The following is a 16,098-nucleotide window of genomic DNA, read 5'->3' as shown; positions in this document are numbered from 1 at the left end:
AGCCTGGATCATTGTTCTCCATTAATTAGTCTGTACCCTTGCCAGCACTTGATGGCTGGCGGCGGCGGCGCAGCGGGACACCGAACTTAAAGTCACCTTACAAACAAGCAGAAACTCGGCTGATGAGGCGTCAGCGCTGTCGAAACACAGAATAAAACTGCTGTGGAGAATATTCTGTTTCTGACGCTCTTACATGTGATATTTAAAGGTATAATCTTAAGTAAAAACACAATAAAACATGAGTCCAACTTTTCCATTACACTTTAGTGAAATCACACAAATATACAAACTCAGCAGAAGGCAATGGCAATGGTATAAAAACTGACACAGGCTATTACATGAAGAAGATTCGTCATCATCATCATCATTACATTTTTAACTCAGCAAAAATAAAAAATAAAAAACAAGGCAATGGCAAATGGTATCAAAAAATGGGCCCTGACTACATCCTGGAAAGCGCTGCATCAAGGCGACGTGTGTTTTCAGTTTTTCCAGGCAGAGTGAATGAACGGCGGCGCCGAGGTGCAGCGGGAGGCGGATCGTGATGCCTCATTGGTAGATTGGGAGGATCTGAGCGCCATGACGTCGTCATATACACGTCAGTAGTTTGATGAGTCAATAACGGACGGAAAGTCGCGTCACGATCCGACACCCGAAGCACCTGAAGCGCTGCCTGAATGAACAATCCCATCCTGAACTAAGACACAAGATCCAGTGTGAGCGGTGCTTCTCAACCGGCGGCTCGGGGACCCGAACGAGGACCCGAACGGGAAACTACTTGGCGGAGATCTTGGGAGGTTTGGCGTTATTTAAAATCCGGGACGTTGTTCAGAAAAGTGCTTAACAGATCAAGTTAATTTGAACGAGGCGGATCGGGATCCGGCAGCAGCTGAGAAGCACCGATTCAGAATAATAATAATAATTATAATAATCATAGTAATAATAATCATATTATGGTACAATAAAGACATCCGACTCCCCGTTCAAGCTCAGCGGGGAGTCCAGTGATTTCGCTGTTGCTATGGTACAATGAAGCCCGCTGGGATCGCTGTCGGCTCAACTCGTCTGTCAGGAGTCTGCAGGAGTGGGAGGGACTTAACGAGGGGGCGGGTCAGTCAACTCCCATGGATTTCCAACGGGCGATCAGTGTGACTGATTGATTTTTAAACGGGGGAGTCGCCTACTTCTTAATCTGATTACTGAGATTCCCTCGGATTATAAACGTCGAGTTTAATCTACCATCGGTAGAACGTTGAATTCTTCTGATTTCCCCTAAAATCAACAGATGATTGATTGATTTCCATTGTGACCGTCTGAAGCTGACACATTTATGCAACTCCCAATGAAATAATACCCAATGAGAGAATAGTTTTGATCGCGAGGATCACATAAATTATTTCCAATGAGAGATTAAAACAATAAATCCATGTATTTACTGCAACATGGATTGTTTTTTCTAATCGCTCGTTGGAGATCAATGGGAGATTGATTGATTTCCAGTAGTCCGCTTCTGAAGCTCCTACTTATTTTAAATGGAAGCCGCACAATTTGTTTATATTTATTTTAGCTACCATTTGGTTTCAAATGGGAGATTCCTAAAAATCCCCAAATAATTCCTATAAATGGGAGATCAGCTCTCACACCACTGTGGGGTTGAAACCAGTGGAACCATTGGTTTAAAATGGGAGATTCCAAACAATACAAAATAATATCCATTGAGAGTATTTCGGTTGCTACAATCAGATGAAATTAACTTCCGTTTATTTCCAATGGGAGATTAGAACAATCTAATTTCACACCGATAGGAGATTAGCTCTCGCTCCCCCGTCTGCTTAGAAACTCCTGGAAACGTTGTCTGGATTAAGAGTCAGAAGATTTGAACGACTCCTCCGACTGTTCGCTGTTTGAATGACGTGAGTCCGATGGGTGATTCGGATCGATCGAATTAATCGTTCCGTCTCCTCAGCTATCGGACAAATGGTCGGATTTGAAAACGGGCAGGATGGGAAACGACCAACCAGAACCTCAGATTACGGCTCCACTTGTGATTGGTCTACAGACTTTAATGTGGACTCAATTGAAAGGTTTCAATATTCAAAGCCGGATCTGATCGATATTAAAGAACCCTCCACTGATCACTGACTGATTTACAGTTAAAATGAAACCTTTTTTAATATAAAATGACACTTTGGTACGACGGGACAGTTTTACAGAGTCGGTGGACGTTTCCCAGCATGCACTTGGATGTATCATTTCATGTTGTGTGTTAAAATGTGTGCAGTAAAAGTATGACATCGAGCTCTTCTCTCTTTAACGCTGTACAAACTCATAAAACCGTGTACATCCTCCCACAATAAATAGAACTCATCGTAAAAAATAAATTAAAAGAAAAAAAATAATCAATAAATATCTCGCCGCCGGAGAACGTTAAAAACTCTGAGCCATGTGTGTGTTTGTGTGTGTGAACAGATGGATGGACACTGCATCTAAAACGAGGTATCAATCCAATTGTTTTGTTTGCTATTCCAGGAATTAGACCCGGCCCTCCCACCGGCCTCTTCAGTCTCGGTTACCTCCTCCCAGCTGTGTGTGTGTGTTCAGAGGATGGATATGATTTTAAAATGTGTGTGTGTGTGTGTGTGTGTGTAGAGACAAACAAACACACACACTCTGCTTGCTACCACAGTGGAAAACCATCCAAACATCGATTTGTCCCGGACAGATTTAAACTGTATCACTGAGGTTTCCATTGTCTGGATATCAGAGGCAACCAGAAGTCACTCAGGCATCAGAACATCTGTTACAGAGAGGAAGTTTCTGCTGCCACTGATGGCGTGAAGTTATACTGTAGAAATACTACGGATAAGAGTATTAGTGCCGATATGATACCTGAGTTTTCAGCACAGAAACCAAAACAATACCGATTCCTCACTTTGAGAAACGTTTTTAACAAAAGAAACCAAATATCCTAAATGTTTAATATTGTTGAAACACTTTGAACACTTTGTCTACATAACAGATTTAAATCAGGAACGAGATTTTGAATCTTCTGGTTTTTAAGAGATCTTAAACAACTTCTCTTGACGAAGTACAGTATTATGTAAATGAGGCGAGTTCAGTGTATGAAAGCAGTGCAAACATTTGTTATTGTCGTCCTGTCTTTTATTCATTATCATATATATTCTTTTCTTTTTCCTTCCTGTCTTTTAATCTCTGGCATTTATTCTTTTCTTTCTTTTAGATATTTTAAAAATATTTATGTTTGTTTGTAAATTGTAATACAGCTGTTTTTAATTTCATTGTTAGGTGGGTTCCTTTTTCAACCCACCTGTGCATTTATTCATGTTATTGTATACCTCTTCTCTTTTGTTTTATTTTATTATATGCACCAATAAAGAACTAAAGAACTAGAACTAACGTATCCTCGTACAACGGTTCGTATGATCTTACGAAAAGTTATTTTTCATGCGTTTTCCTACTAATGTCCGGCAACACGAGCGATTTTAGTTTAGGCCACAAAACTACTTGGTTAGGTTTAGGAAAAGATGGCGGTTTGGGTTAAATAACTTTGGAAGTGATGTAACTTGTACGTGACAAATAAATCAACCTAAAACAGGCTTCAATACGGTCCGAGTTTTGTTGTAGCAGCACCTAGCAGACGTTTAGGTTTACAGAAATTTTATGGCACTACAAAAACTTTCATCTATCTACCTAACTCCTACTTTGCCACCTGACAAGTCCTCTTCAGGTAAATGTAAACACAGGTGGTTGTAGTTTCAACAAACTGCTGACTCATCATTTAATGCTAGCTTTTTAGAACTTGGCAGTTTTCTTAACATTTTGGTTGGTAGCGACACAGTTTTGAGGTTTCATAATCGGTCCTACGATTGATCCACAACAGCAGCTGTCTTTCTATATCTTTTGGAAAACATTTGTCTCGACAGTCGGACAATCCTCCAAAACTAACCTGCACATCAACATAAAGAAATGCCTCCACACTGCCATCACGTTCCCAGTTCTTCTGTTCTATGTGGAACACAAATCAGATAAATGTGAGCATATTAGCAGACCTGATTATACAGATACATATATATTATATATATATATGTAGACATATTTACAGGTGTGCTCACACCCTCACCTTCACCTGGATGTGTTGTGATGTTCATGTGGAGTGTGCAGGTACCTTTGTTTTAGTGAATCATGTTTTTTTTTCTGACCTGCAAGTCATTAAAAACGTAATTCTGTAATAAATGTCATGTATGCCTGAGTATGGTTTCCTTCTGTTGGTCATCCAGGAGGAGAACGAGGAAGAGGAGGAGGTCTGTTCTCCTCCTCCCTCCTCTCAGAGACCTTTCCTTCCTCGACCGGTTTGATGGATGACGTTGCCTCTGTCTTTTTCCTCCCTGATCAGTATTCTCCCTCTCTCCTGCTCTCAGTATTCCAGCAGCGTCTCCTTCCATCTCTCCTCCTCCTCCTTCTTCTTCTCACTTTAGCATGCAAAAAGAGAGTCTGACCTCCTCTTTTCATCCTGATCCTCCTGTGTTCTACTCCAACATTTATTTCTCCGTTCTGCATTTGATCAGCTTTTCCTCCTCTTCTTAACCTTTCGGCACTACTCTTTCTTCTTCCTCCTCCTCTACACTCTCCTCTCTGCTATCCAATAGTCATTTCTTCCCCCTTTTCCACTCCTCTTCCTCACTTTTCAGCATGCAGCGGGTGTTTCCTCCTCCTCTATATTGTCTATGCATCCCCCCTTTTTCCCCTTCCTTTACATTTTCCTCTTGGGATTCTCCTCCTCTTCCTCATCCTTCAGTATGCTGACAGAGACTCCTCTCCTCCTCTAAACTCTCATTTCATCACACCGACAAAAAAAAAAGAGGTAAATTCTGATCAAAATGGCGACGAGGACGTAATTAAATAGTGTCTGATGACTTTGAGTTTAAAGGGCGATCTGAGATTTTTATTTAAAATATAATAAAAAAAAGGAGAGCAAAGATCTGATCTGAGATTTCAAAAGCGTTGAAGATACCGATCGGACGATTTAAATGGTGCGACTGTAAAGAAAAAGATTTTTAATTGAGCTGCAGATACGATCAGTGATTTAACGGTTGAGTTTCCACTGCAGCAGCAGGATAACACACACACACACAGGTTGGATGAACAGTGGTATTGGTATGGTAGTGGCTTCCCTCCCTGTTCTATAATTAATCATCTAAAAGGCAGTCTTTTATCAGGACCCTTCCTCCCTCCTCATCTTCCTCACTCGGGTCCTTTTGGCCCCAAAGATTCAAACGACAGTGAAACAACAGCAAGAAAATAAAAAAAGGTGCTTTGTAGCTTTATGGCATCGCAGAGAGCCAAAAGAGAGACGCTTCTTCAGCTGTGGTGGAACATTTTCACACAACACAAAGACCTGATGGTGTTTTATAACACCTTCTCTAGAGAAGGAGCTCATAAACATAACATAAAGATTAAAAACCTATTCATGTTGAAATATGTAAGTATTGGCAAACTATGCAAACAGATTGGTGGTAAACTACGCAGACAGATTGGTGGTAAACAATGCAGACAGATTGGTGGTAAACTATGCAGACGGATTGGTGGTGAACTATGCAGACGGATTCGTAAACTATGCAGACAGATTGGTAAACTATGCAGGCGGACTGGTGGTAAACTATGCAGAAGGATTGGTAAACTATGCAGACAGATTGGTGGTAAACTATGGAGACGGATTGGTAAACTATGCAGACAGATTGGTAAACTATGCAGACGGACTGGTGGTAAACTATGCAGAAGGATTGGTAAACTATGCAGACGGATTGGTGGTGAACTATGCAGACGGATTCGTAAACTATGCAGACGGATTGATGGTGAACTATGCAGACGGATTCGTAAACTATGCAGACAGATTGGTGGTAAACTATGCAGACGGATTGGTAAACTATGCAGACAGATTGGTAAACTATGCAGACGGACTGGTGGTAAACTATGCAGAAGGATTGGTAAACTATGCAGACAGATTGGTGGTAAACTATGGAGATGGATTCATAAACTTCGACTCTGGATTATTCTGGTGAAATAAATTCAATTTGAAGAAAAATTACTGTTACTGCCTTGAAATTCTAATTAAATGCTCAAAACATGGTGAATAAAATGTATTTAAAGAAATGTAAATGGGCTCAAAACTGCCCTGCTGAGCAGAAACTAGTTTGTTTTTAGTTTTTAATGGGCCAAATATCATTGTTGGACATAAATTTTTAAACACAAAATGAACCTCTGAACAATAAATATGATCCAATTGTGCGAAGTGAAAATGTTCTACCACAGAAAAAAGAGGTGTAAGGGGGATGAGGGGTGCAGCGTTGCCACGTTGGAAAGTCCTTCATCCAACACTTAACTGATCACTCACGGAGAATAAGAGCGCTTAACACTGACTTCAGTTCTTTGAGTTACAGTATTTGTTTACCAGTGTCAACATGGTTGGACGCAGGTGTGGTGGACCATCCAGATGGACCGAGGTGCAAGAAAAAAGAATCATATTTTCAAGTTTTATGGTTGTAGAATTGAGCCGGCAGTGTGAAAGCGCCCTCATTCTTCTTTAGGATGTACAAGAGCTCATTAAAACAAAAGAGCCCATCCGAGGCTACACATGCAAGAATTTAACCCCTTCAAACGCCACCAGAACCTCCAGGCCACCCCTCCATCCGATGCACTACACTCTGTTCAAACATCCAGTTTGGCAAGAAAATACCAAAAAGTCCAGATTGTTTTTCCACCGTTGACATACAGAGCAGATATTCAGTTCAGTCCAGTTAAATCCAGTTTGTTCCGGTTCAGTCCGGTCTGATGGTGTGAGGATGGACTTGGTTTGGCGTCGGTCTCCTGGCTCTCTCTCTTTCTCCAGACTCTGATGTAACATAATGTTCAGCTTTATACAAGTTCAGCTCCTTAAAATCCATACTGTCAAATCCACAAAGTTCTTATTACATGTTAACATTTCAATATTTCTTTTTTTTCCTTTCTTTTTGTATTCTTTTTTAACTTTTATACTTTATCATCATTATTATTATTATCTTTCTTTTTTTGTTTCTTTACAATTATGGCCACAAGTCTTAAAAGTTCTTGAGTCCGGTCCGGCTAAAACTCCATTCCAGGTTGTTTTTGATCCGGGTTTGGTCCGAGTCCGGTCCAGTTCTGACGTGATCCGGTCCGGTCTTTACATGGCACTGGGCTTGTAGCTCTGCACAGTATTTCCCCCTGGGCACGGTACGCATGGCGCTGTAAAGCATGGCTGTATGTGGGTGGATGTGCAAGGTCCGACAATAAAGCGATCTGCACCAACCAGCGTCAAAGTTTACCGACTGGTGCTGAATCCAGAACCCCATTTTCCAGGTCGTTCTGGTCCTGAAAAATGCCGGTCAGTCCACTCTCGGAAGTTCTTCGCTTCCGAAAGATTAGCGAGTCAACCTGCTTATTTACAGACCTTGCCTGTGTGCCTGTGCTGGAATGTATTCATAACGTAATTCTGGATTAATTTAATTATTCATGATTCTGGCGAATTCCACAGTCTTGATTGGTCGGGCAGTACATTACTAAAGAGTCTTCCTGGCCAATAGGATGGCCAGAGGCCAGCATGACTGACCAATGAGGGAGCGGGGTTGAGGGGGAGAGGAATAAAAAGTGGGGTGAAAGAGGAAACTAGTAAGGATGGAAGGAAGAGAGAAAGATAGAGAAGGAGACGAAATTAAGAAAGCAAAGTAGGAGGTGAAATTCAGAGGAGTTGAGGATGGAAGGAAAGGAAAAGAAGACAGCGGGAGGAGAGGACGGGTTCATGGACACAGGTACTGGTCGGTCGGTAGGCATCGGGCTCAGTGTGCTGTGGTACAGAGTGATTGTCCAGAGAAAAACATTGAGTGGTTATACAGCAACTTAGAAACTTCTAGATCCTGACGAGGCTTGGCCGAACAGTCCAAGGTCAAGTCAAATTGTCTCGGCTCATTGAGTCCTTATTTCCTTTTTAAAACTTCTGATATTTTCAACATCTTTCGAGACTCAGCAGTGATTTCAAGGTTAGGTCAAGTCATCAGTTTGTTTGCTTCCTTCTCCTTCGTTAAAGCTTGAAACAACCTCCCAAATCCTTCGCCAACAAGTTTGACTTTGACGTTTTCCTTCCTTAAAGCTTGACCTGAACTTCTTACAGTGAATCCGGATCTTTCCATACGAGGCTAAGGATTTGAGGTGAGGCCCGTAATAACGACATCAGTAAAGAGGCTTCGAACTTCTGCGGTAAGCCTTGACTTGACCGTTTGATATTTAGCCCGGATTCGTCCAGACTCTCAAGGTAAGGTCAAACCTGTTGCGATGTTACTATGACCCCTTTGACCATCAGCTTAGTTTCTTCTTATCCTTTAGACCAGAACAAGCCTTCCCAGGTGAAGTCCGTAGCTTTGACGGAAACTTGACTTGACCTTTTGCTCTTCAACTTAGCGTCTAGAAAGTTCTCAACCAGGCTGGGAATCCTGAAGTCAGGTCGATTAGTCCTCACGTCACATCCATTGTTTGGTGACACCTGACTCAGTCTGTAGTCTAGTTTCCAGGTCTTTCCACAGCCACGCCCCCCCTCCCCCCTTGCTTTGATCCCTGCTTACACCTGCAGTGAATTTAAATCCAAATCCAAACCGACAGATGCATCTAGGTTTGTTTTTTTGCCCCAAAATGACTCCACGTTGAAGTCACGTTGTAAATGTATCCAAATCGGTTTGGAAACTTGATTTTCCGTCACTGAACGGAGGTAGTTGGGGTCCCAGCCATCCAGTCAATCAGTCTTCAAGTCAATCAATCAATCAATTGACAAATAAATCGCTGATGGATTGATTGCTAAAGGGCCGGAGCTGTGGCTGTCAGTTCGGTCCAACACTGAGCAGTTCAGCTGACTGTTTCAACAGTTCAGAAAACAAAACGTCTTCACTTCCCCCTTCCCCATACTTCTTCCCCACCCCCCACCCCCATCCATCCATCAGTCCATCAGTCCATTCATTCCTCCCCTCCTCTCAGCTGCTCCCAGACATCAGGTTGATGGCTTGCTCCAGTTTGTGCCTCAGTTTGTGTTTGCGACAGTACCCATCCCGGTCCAACGCCGTCAGGATCTGCAGAGACGGAGGAAAGACATAACAAATCATACCAGTACAAAGAAATATTACGTTTGCACGGCAGCTGAATACTCGTGATGTCACGAGGTCACACGAGAATATCATATATCATCCTGTCAGGCTTCAAGTGATGCGTTGGATCCATGATGGATGACATTTCTACAGATATTCATGGTTCCTAATGGATGAATCCTGATGACTTTAGTGATTCAACCATGAGGTTGGCAGTTTTGGCTTTGCGTGGTGGATTTCAGCCGAGTGAGAAGTCGGGATGAGAGTCAGCACTTTTAAGTCTGAGGTCATGGTACTCTGCCGGACAACAGCGAGTGAGTCACTGCCCCAAGTAAGAGTTCAAACCTCCCAAAGCTCTTGATTAACCGGTTTATTCCAACCCCTCACCTACGATCATGAGTTATGGGTAGTGACCAAAAGAATGAGATCACGGATGCAAGCGGTCAAAATGAGTTTCCTCTGCTGGGCGTCTGCGCTCATCCTCAGTGACAGGGTGAGGAGCTTGAAGTAAAACCACTGCCCCATTTACAGGAGTCAGTTGAGGTGGTTCAGGCATTTGATCAGGATGCCTTCTGGATGCCACGGGGTGGTCTTATAAACAGTAAAATTCTTCAAATTCAGTGGTAACAAACGCACAAATAGGCTACTAGTTCACCAGTCACCAAAACAGGAAAGTCAATGGCACAAATGGTGCGTTGCCTGTGATTGGTTCGAATGGTGTTCACACCAGAAATGAACCGCTCCAGGGTGCACACAGGGTTGTTTGGTCCGCACCAGAGTCGAGTCTGGCGTTCAAACCAACCCAAACGAACCGCACCAAGGGGGTAAACGCTCCAGGATTCGGTTCAACAGATCTAAACAAGGCTGGTGTGAACGCGCCCTTACTCTTAGATACGTTGGCCACCATAAATATTACCATCAATGTTCACGGCAATCTATCTGACCTATGTGTTGTATTTTTCCCTCTGCGCTGACTACTGATTGAACTTTCAGTCGTGGACACGATGACATTGGTTACTGCCTATGTAGCGTCAGCTGAGATCTTGGCCAATAGCAGAACTGGATACCGAAAGCCTCGGTTATACTTTCCGCAAGGACGGTCGCATGGATATGAGCTGATGTGGAATTGTGACGAGGAAACGTTTGGATCTTTTATACTCCATGCAGGTTTCTCCTGTGGCAAACACATTCTCAAAGGTCCTCATAGTTCTCCATTTTGTCTGCCCAACTGCGTCCGCGATGTTAGAAAAATTTGGATGTGCATGGACAGGTGAAAACCCGCAACAAGGAACCCCCTGCTAAGGGCCGTGTCTGATGGAGTGACGTCACTTTGGCCGTGCGGACACTCTCGACCCTTGCAGATGTGGCAAATGTAAATTACGCTTAAGACACAGCGACTATCTGAAATGTAATGATGTCAAACCTGACACTGATGACCAGCAACTGTGATGTCATCAAGACATGAAACCCCGTCGCTCTCACCTCTTCCTTGTACTTGTTGATGTAGAAGTAGAGCTCACTGAGCGCGCTCAGGGTGTTGAACTCAGTGCCATGCAGACGAGACTGCTCCACCAGGTAGGCGTCCATGTCCTGATCACTGATGCTGGGCATCTTCGCAATATCCCTGTAGTACCTGCAGGACACACACAAAGTGTATAAGTTCAAACTTTATTAACTGTATCACCACGTTAATGTGTTGTTTCCCTAGTTAGCATGTTAGCAAAGTCTGCACCCAGATCATGTAGTTTGGTTAGCATGTTAGCGACCTCTCCATCCAGTTCTTACATTGTGTCTTACAGCATATTAACGTGTTAAAATGTTAGCTACCTCTCCACCCAGCTCTTGTAGTTGGGGATGTCTTTAGCGTAGAGCAGCTTGTTGGACGGAGAGTCTTTGCCGAGCCGGTGTTCGGACGTCGAGCAGGAGTCCATGAAGGTCTGAGCGACGACCGACAGACAGGCGTCGGTGATGCTGCTCTTGTGGATGTCAAACACAAACTGAGGATTCTTTATGACGTTCACCCAGAACCTGAGAGGAAGGCTGCAGACACATAGAGAGTTGAAAGATTTGTTAAACTGTTGTCATCGACGTCTTGTGAGAAAAGTCTTCACTATCTTTGGATTTTCTCTCACCAGTTGCTCTTCCAGGTGTGTCGGACGTCTGGGTCGGTGATCTGTCGTTTGTCAGCTTGCTCGTCCAGAAAGTCGAACATGTATTTGATGGCTAATGGGAGAGCAGAGCCCCGGTGGGCAGTGCTGAACACCGTCTCAAACAGGTCGTCCACAAACTTCTGCAGCGTCCCCTGGTGAAGGGAGGACCAAAACATGGGATTAAATATTTTAACAGCCATAATTCAAATGACTAAATATAATAATTACAAAATAAATGTCTCACTTTACATGAAAAAGATTAAACAAAAAAACAAAATGTCTCAACAACTATCAGATGGATTGTGATGAAATGTGGTTCATCATTCATGTTCCTCTCAGGATGAATTGTAGAAAACTGCGGTGTGTGCAGGTACATTATGGGCCGTTGCACCGCCTATAAAATGTCTCCTTTCCTGTTTTTTAGAGTGTTAACGGTAGAAAGAAGATGATAGGAGACAGAGAGTTGTTGTGTTTGTTACCTTGGTAGCCAGCAGTCTGGTCAGGTAGATCTCAGAAACCATCTTGCTGCCTCTGTCTCCTTCTCTCTGATCACTGTGCTCGTGATTCTTCACCAGGTGCCACAGTTTAGTCCCTGAAAGCACACAGCACACATACTGTACAGTGCAGTACACACAGTATACAGTCCTCTCTAAGCAGCTCATAATACATAATTAAAACTACTAATGCCAAGATTTTGTTTTAATCAAAGCAACGACTACTACTACTGCTACTACTACTACAGTACTACTACTACTACTACTACTACAGTACTACTACTGCTGCAGTACATGTCTCCTGGTCTGGGGTGATCATTGGAGCTCTAGATCTCAGACTGTCAGGACTGCTGCTGCTACTACTACTACTACTACTACTACAGTACTACTGCTGCTGCTGCTGCAGTACTACTACTACTACTACTGCTGCTGCTGCAGTACCTATCTCCTGGTCTGGGGTGATCATTGGAGCTCTGGATCTCAGACTGTCAGGACTGCTACTACTACTACAACTACTACTACTACTACTACTACTACTACTACTACTACTACTACTACTACTACTGCTGCTACTGCTGCTACTGCTGCTACTGCTACTACTACAGTACTACTGCTGCTGCTGCTGCAGTACTACTACTACTACTACTGCTGCTGCTGCAGTACCTATCTCCTGGTCTGGGGTGATCATTGGAGCTCTGGATCTCAGACTGTCAGGACTGCTACTACTACTACAACTACTACTACTACTACTACTACTACTACTACAGTACTACTACTACTGCTGGTGCTGCAGTACTACTACTACTACTACTACTACTACTACTACTGCTACTGCTGCAGTACTACTACTACTACTACTGCTGCTGCTGCAGTGCCTGTCTCCTGGTCCAGGGTGATCATCGGAGCTCTGGATCTCAGACTGTTAGGACTGCTACTACTACTACTATAGTACTACTACTACTACTACTACTACTACTATTATTACTACTACTATAGTACTACTATAGTACTACTACTACTACTACTACTACTACTACTACTACTACTACTACTACTACTGCTGCTACTGCTGCTACTGCTGCTACTGCTGCTACTACTGCTGCTACTGCTGCTGCAGTACCTGTCTCCTGGTCCGGGGTGATCATCGGAGCTCTGGATCTCAGACTGTCAGGACTGCTGGACGTTCGTAGTAACGACTCTGAGGACACAAAGAGAGACAGGGGAGAAGTTATCTGATTGCTGATTGGCTCAGAGTTAATGTGTGTGTGTGCGGGCGCCGTATCTCCGCTCTGTACCGTATCTGCTCAGGGATCTGGTGAAGGTGAAGGAGTTGGCGATGTTGTACGCGGATACCTGCTTCTGGACCAGCGCCACCAGAGAGCCGTCCGTTACCTAGCAACACACAGCAACACATCAGTCAGTCGGCCAATCGCTCCATCAATCAGCTGACTAATTATCCATTCAGTCAGCTAACTCGGTCGATTCGTATCTCGTCCACAATCTGGATTCACTCTCCACACGTGTCAGAGCAGGAAGTGATAAAGAGCTCAGAGAGAGACGGAGGCTGCACGGCGTCGTCATCTAACCAAAGGACATATTCAGCTTTTAAGTTCTTAATCTGCTTCAAAACCTACTTTTAAAGACACTGTTTGACAATAATGCTGACTGAGTGAAAGCAGTCGTTCCTTATAGAGAATATATATAGGATATAAATATATAAATCCTGTGAGATTAGGACTGTAGCACAACTTCACTTCCACTAAGGAAGGTTTGGACTCACCACCACCAACAAAAGAAATCTGATCATTTAAAGATTTTATCTATTAATCTAACTTTATTTTCTGCGCTTTTTTATCTTTATCTTTATTATTATTATGATTCTGTCCTACTAGGTCTGGGATGATACACCTATCTCCTGATAAGATACTATCACAATACTTGGGTGCCGATTCAATATGTATTGCGATTTTTAAACATTGCAATTTCATATTGCAATATATTTTGATTTTTGTTAACTTTTTTAACTCTAGACCATGGGAAAAAAGTTAAATCATACACTTCTAAGGACTTTTACTTTGGAAAAATATCTAGATTAATAAATAAATAATGTTTCCACCCCTATGTTCTACCCTCCCCCACCCTTTCAAAATAAAAGCCCCATAGAATAACTGCAGGAAGTACAGAAAGCTCAGGATGAGGCTTGTTTTTTAAATAAAAGCCTCCAACTGTCACTGCATGTTAACAGGAAACTATAGATAGACCTACTTTTTCAATATAAAAGCCCCAGAATACAACTATGGTTATGTTGCAAATCTCATACTTTTTCTCTTTACTTTTAGTACGTACTGCAGCTGCCTTTACAAAATATGTACTGTTGCATGCAGTATGCATACAATTGGGACATATTACTTTGTCATGTGTTAGACAATAATGCTGACTGAGTGAAAGCAGCCGTTCATTGTGGAGAATATATAAATCCTGCAACATTAGGATCTGTAGGTTTGTAGCTCCACTTTACTCCCACTAAGAAAGGTTTGGTCACCACCACCACCAAAAAAAAAAAAAAAACAGTAACATTTTCTGATCATTTAAAGATTTTATCTATTAATCAAACTTTATTTTCTGTGCTTATTAACATTATTATTATTAATATTAGCATGAAATTAGTATGAAATCTGAGTACAAATTCACCTCATATATCTATTCTGCTAACCTCCAAATGTGTGTGTGTGTGTGTGTGTACCTGGTAGTGTGCCAGTGTGTTCAGTCTCTTCCAGTCGCTCTCTATCTTGGTGGTCACGTCTTCGTCCTGCAGGATGATTCTGGTCAGTCGGCCCTGACGCCACTCTGACAACACAAACACACGTCATGTATTATTTATTTATTGTCGTTGCACAAAGCACTGAGACAATGAAATGGAGTTCAGCATCCAACCAGAAGTGCAAAAAGTAATAAAAAGTGCAGAGTGATGTACAGAATAAATAGTAAGTGGTAGATATGCCGAAATATGAACATATCTTCTTCCTCTGTATCATAGAGCTCCATTAAAACACATCAGTGAGCCTCAATGTGTCACTGGCTGACATGTTCCTTCATTACCATGAACACACACAGTGTAGTTTATTCTGACTCCAGGGCCGGCTCTAGTCTTTTTGGTGCCCTAGGGCAAAATTCGGATTTGGACCCCTCCCCAGAACCCCTAACCCTAGCCCCATTAACCGCAACACACATCAGACTTTTCATCAGGTTTTAAGACAAAAATTAAGATTTTCATTTTCATAAATAACTGTATTTATTATAATATAAATAAACGATTGGTTCCCTGATGTTATTGGCTTAAAAGTGTTTGGTCAGGTTCACTGCAATTTACACTTTTATCAACAAATAAGTGCGTGAAATTGTCAGAAAGAGAGTTACAGGGATGAACAGTGTATTTCTTTCTTTCTTTCTTTATTTGTTCATTTGTTACTTTAATGCAGAAAATGAGGAAGGGTACCCACCGGCATTTTTTAAAATATTATAATTTTCCTTTTAGAGGGCAACCAGCGCCCCCCCCAGAAGGTGGCGCCCTAGGCGACCTCCTGTATGGCCTACGCCCTAAGCCAGCCCTGTCTGACTCAATCCCACATACACCGCCCTGCTGCCACTCACACACACCAGAGCACCACATGTGGATTAATCCACCACTGAAAATAGTCCCCAACAAAGTCACTATCTCCTCCTGTTTGTTTGATAAAACTACAGTGAGCAGCTGTTTTAGGATATTACTGATGAAACTATATATATTTGTGTTTTTAAAGATCTTCAGTAGGAACCAATGGGCTTGGAGCTGAGAGACACAGACAAGGAAGTCAGACAGTATTGAGAGACGGACTAACAGGCTGTCGGTTTGAGTCATGTGTCTGTGATGTAAGCAGTTACCGAGGTCCATGTCGTCGGCCTGAGGTCTCTGTGAGAATGGGATTCCTTTGTAAACGGCGTCCAGCAGTTTGTCTTTGACCTGAGTCACCGTGTCGCAGTTCAACACCTTCACCGGCACCTCCGTCCCCGCCTCGCCCTCCGGAGGGATACACATTAGAGTCTGCGAGAGAGAGACAGGGCGAGAGACAGACAGACAGACAGAGAGACAGACAGAGAGACAGACAGATAGACAGAGAGAGAGAGACAGACAGAGAGACAGTTCAGCATTGAATCAACTGTCTGAACTTTATTACAGTGTGTGTATTTTCCACATTGTTGTCACAGTGATGAAAACATCATTATCGACCGGCTGTTGAATTGGATACCACA

At 42.7% G+C, this 16,098-nt stretch overlaps 1 protein-coding gene across 1 annotated transcript in view; it reads right to left on the bottom strand.

The window, feature by feature from the left end:
• Positions 1-243: 243 nt before the first annotated feature.
• Positions 244-16,098, bottom strand: part of plxna3 (plexin A3) — a 135,236-nt gene continuing 119,381 nt past the window's right edge. The window contains exons 30-38 of the mRNA XM_074644942.1: positions 15,730-15,889; positions 14,552-14,655; positions 13,104-13,200; positions 12,929-13,006; positions 11,794-11,906; positions 11,297-11,466; positions 10,992-11,204; positions 10,647-10,797; positions 244-9,149 (exon numbers count right to left, since the gene is read on the bottom strand). Of these exons, the coding sequence (XP_074501043.1) occupies positions 9,054-9,149; positions 10,647-10,797; positions 10,992-11,204; positions 11,297-11,466; positions 11,794-11,906; positions 12,929-13,006; positions 13,104-13,200; positions 14,552-14,655; positions 15,730-15,889 (1,182 nt within the window). The 3' untranslated portion in view covers positions 244-9,053. The remainder of the gene's footprint in view (positions 9,150-10,646; positions 10,798-10,991; positions 11,205-11,296; positions 11,467-11,793; positions 11,907-12,928; positions 13,007-13,103; positions 13,201-14,551; positions 14,656-15,729; positions 15,890-16,098) is intronic.

This window comes from Sebastes fasciatus, chromosome 8, assembly GCF_043250625.1.
Source record: "Sebastes fasciatus isolate fSebFas1 chromosome 8, fSebFas1.pri, whole genome shotgun sequence".
Classification (NCBI taxonomy): domain Eukaryota; kingdom Metazoa; phylum Chordata; class Actinopteri; order Perciformes; family Sebastidae; genus Sebastes; species Sebastes fasciatus.
The sequence above is the reverse complement of the archived record's forward strand: the minus strand, read 5'-3'. Positions and strand labels throughout refer to the sequence as shown.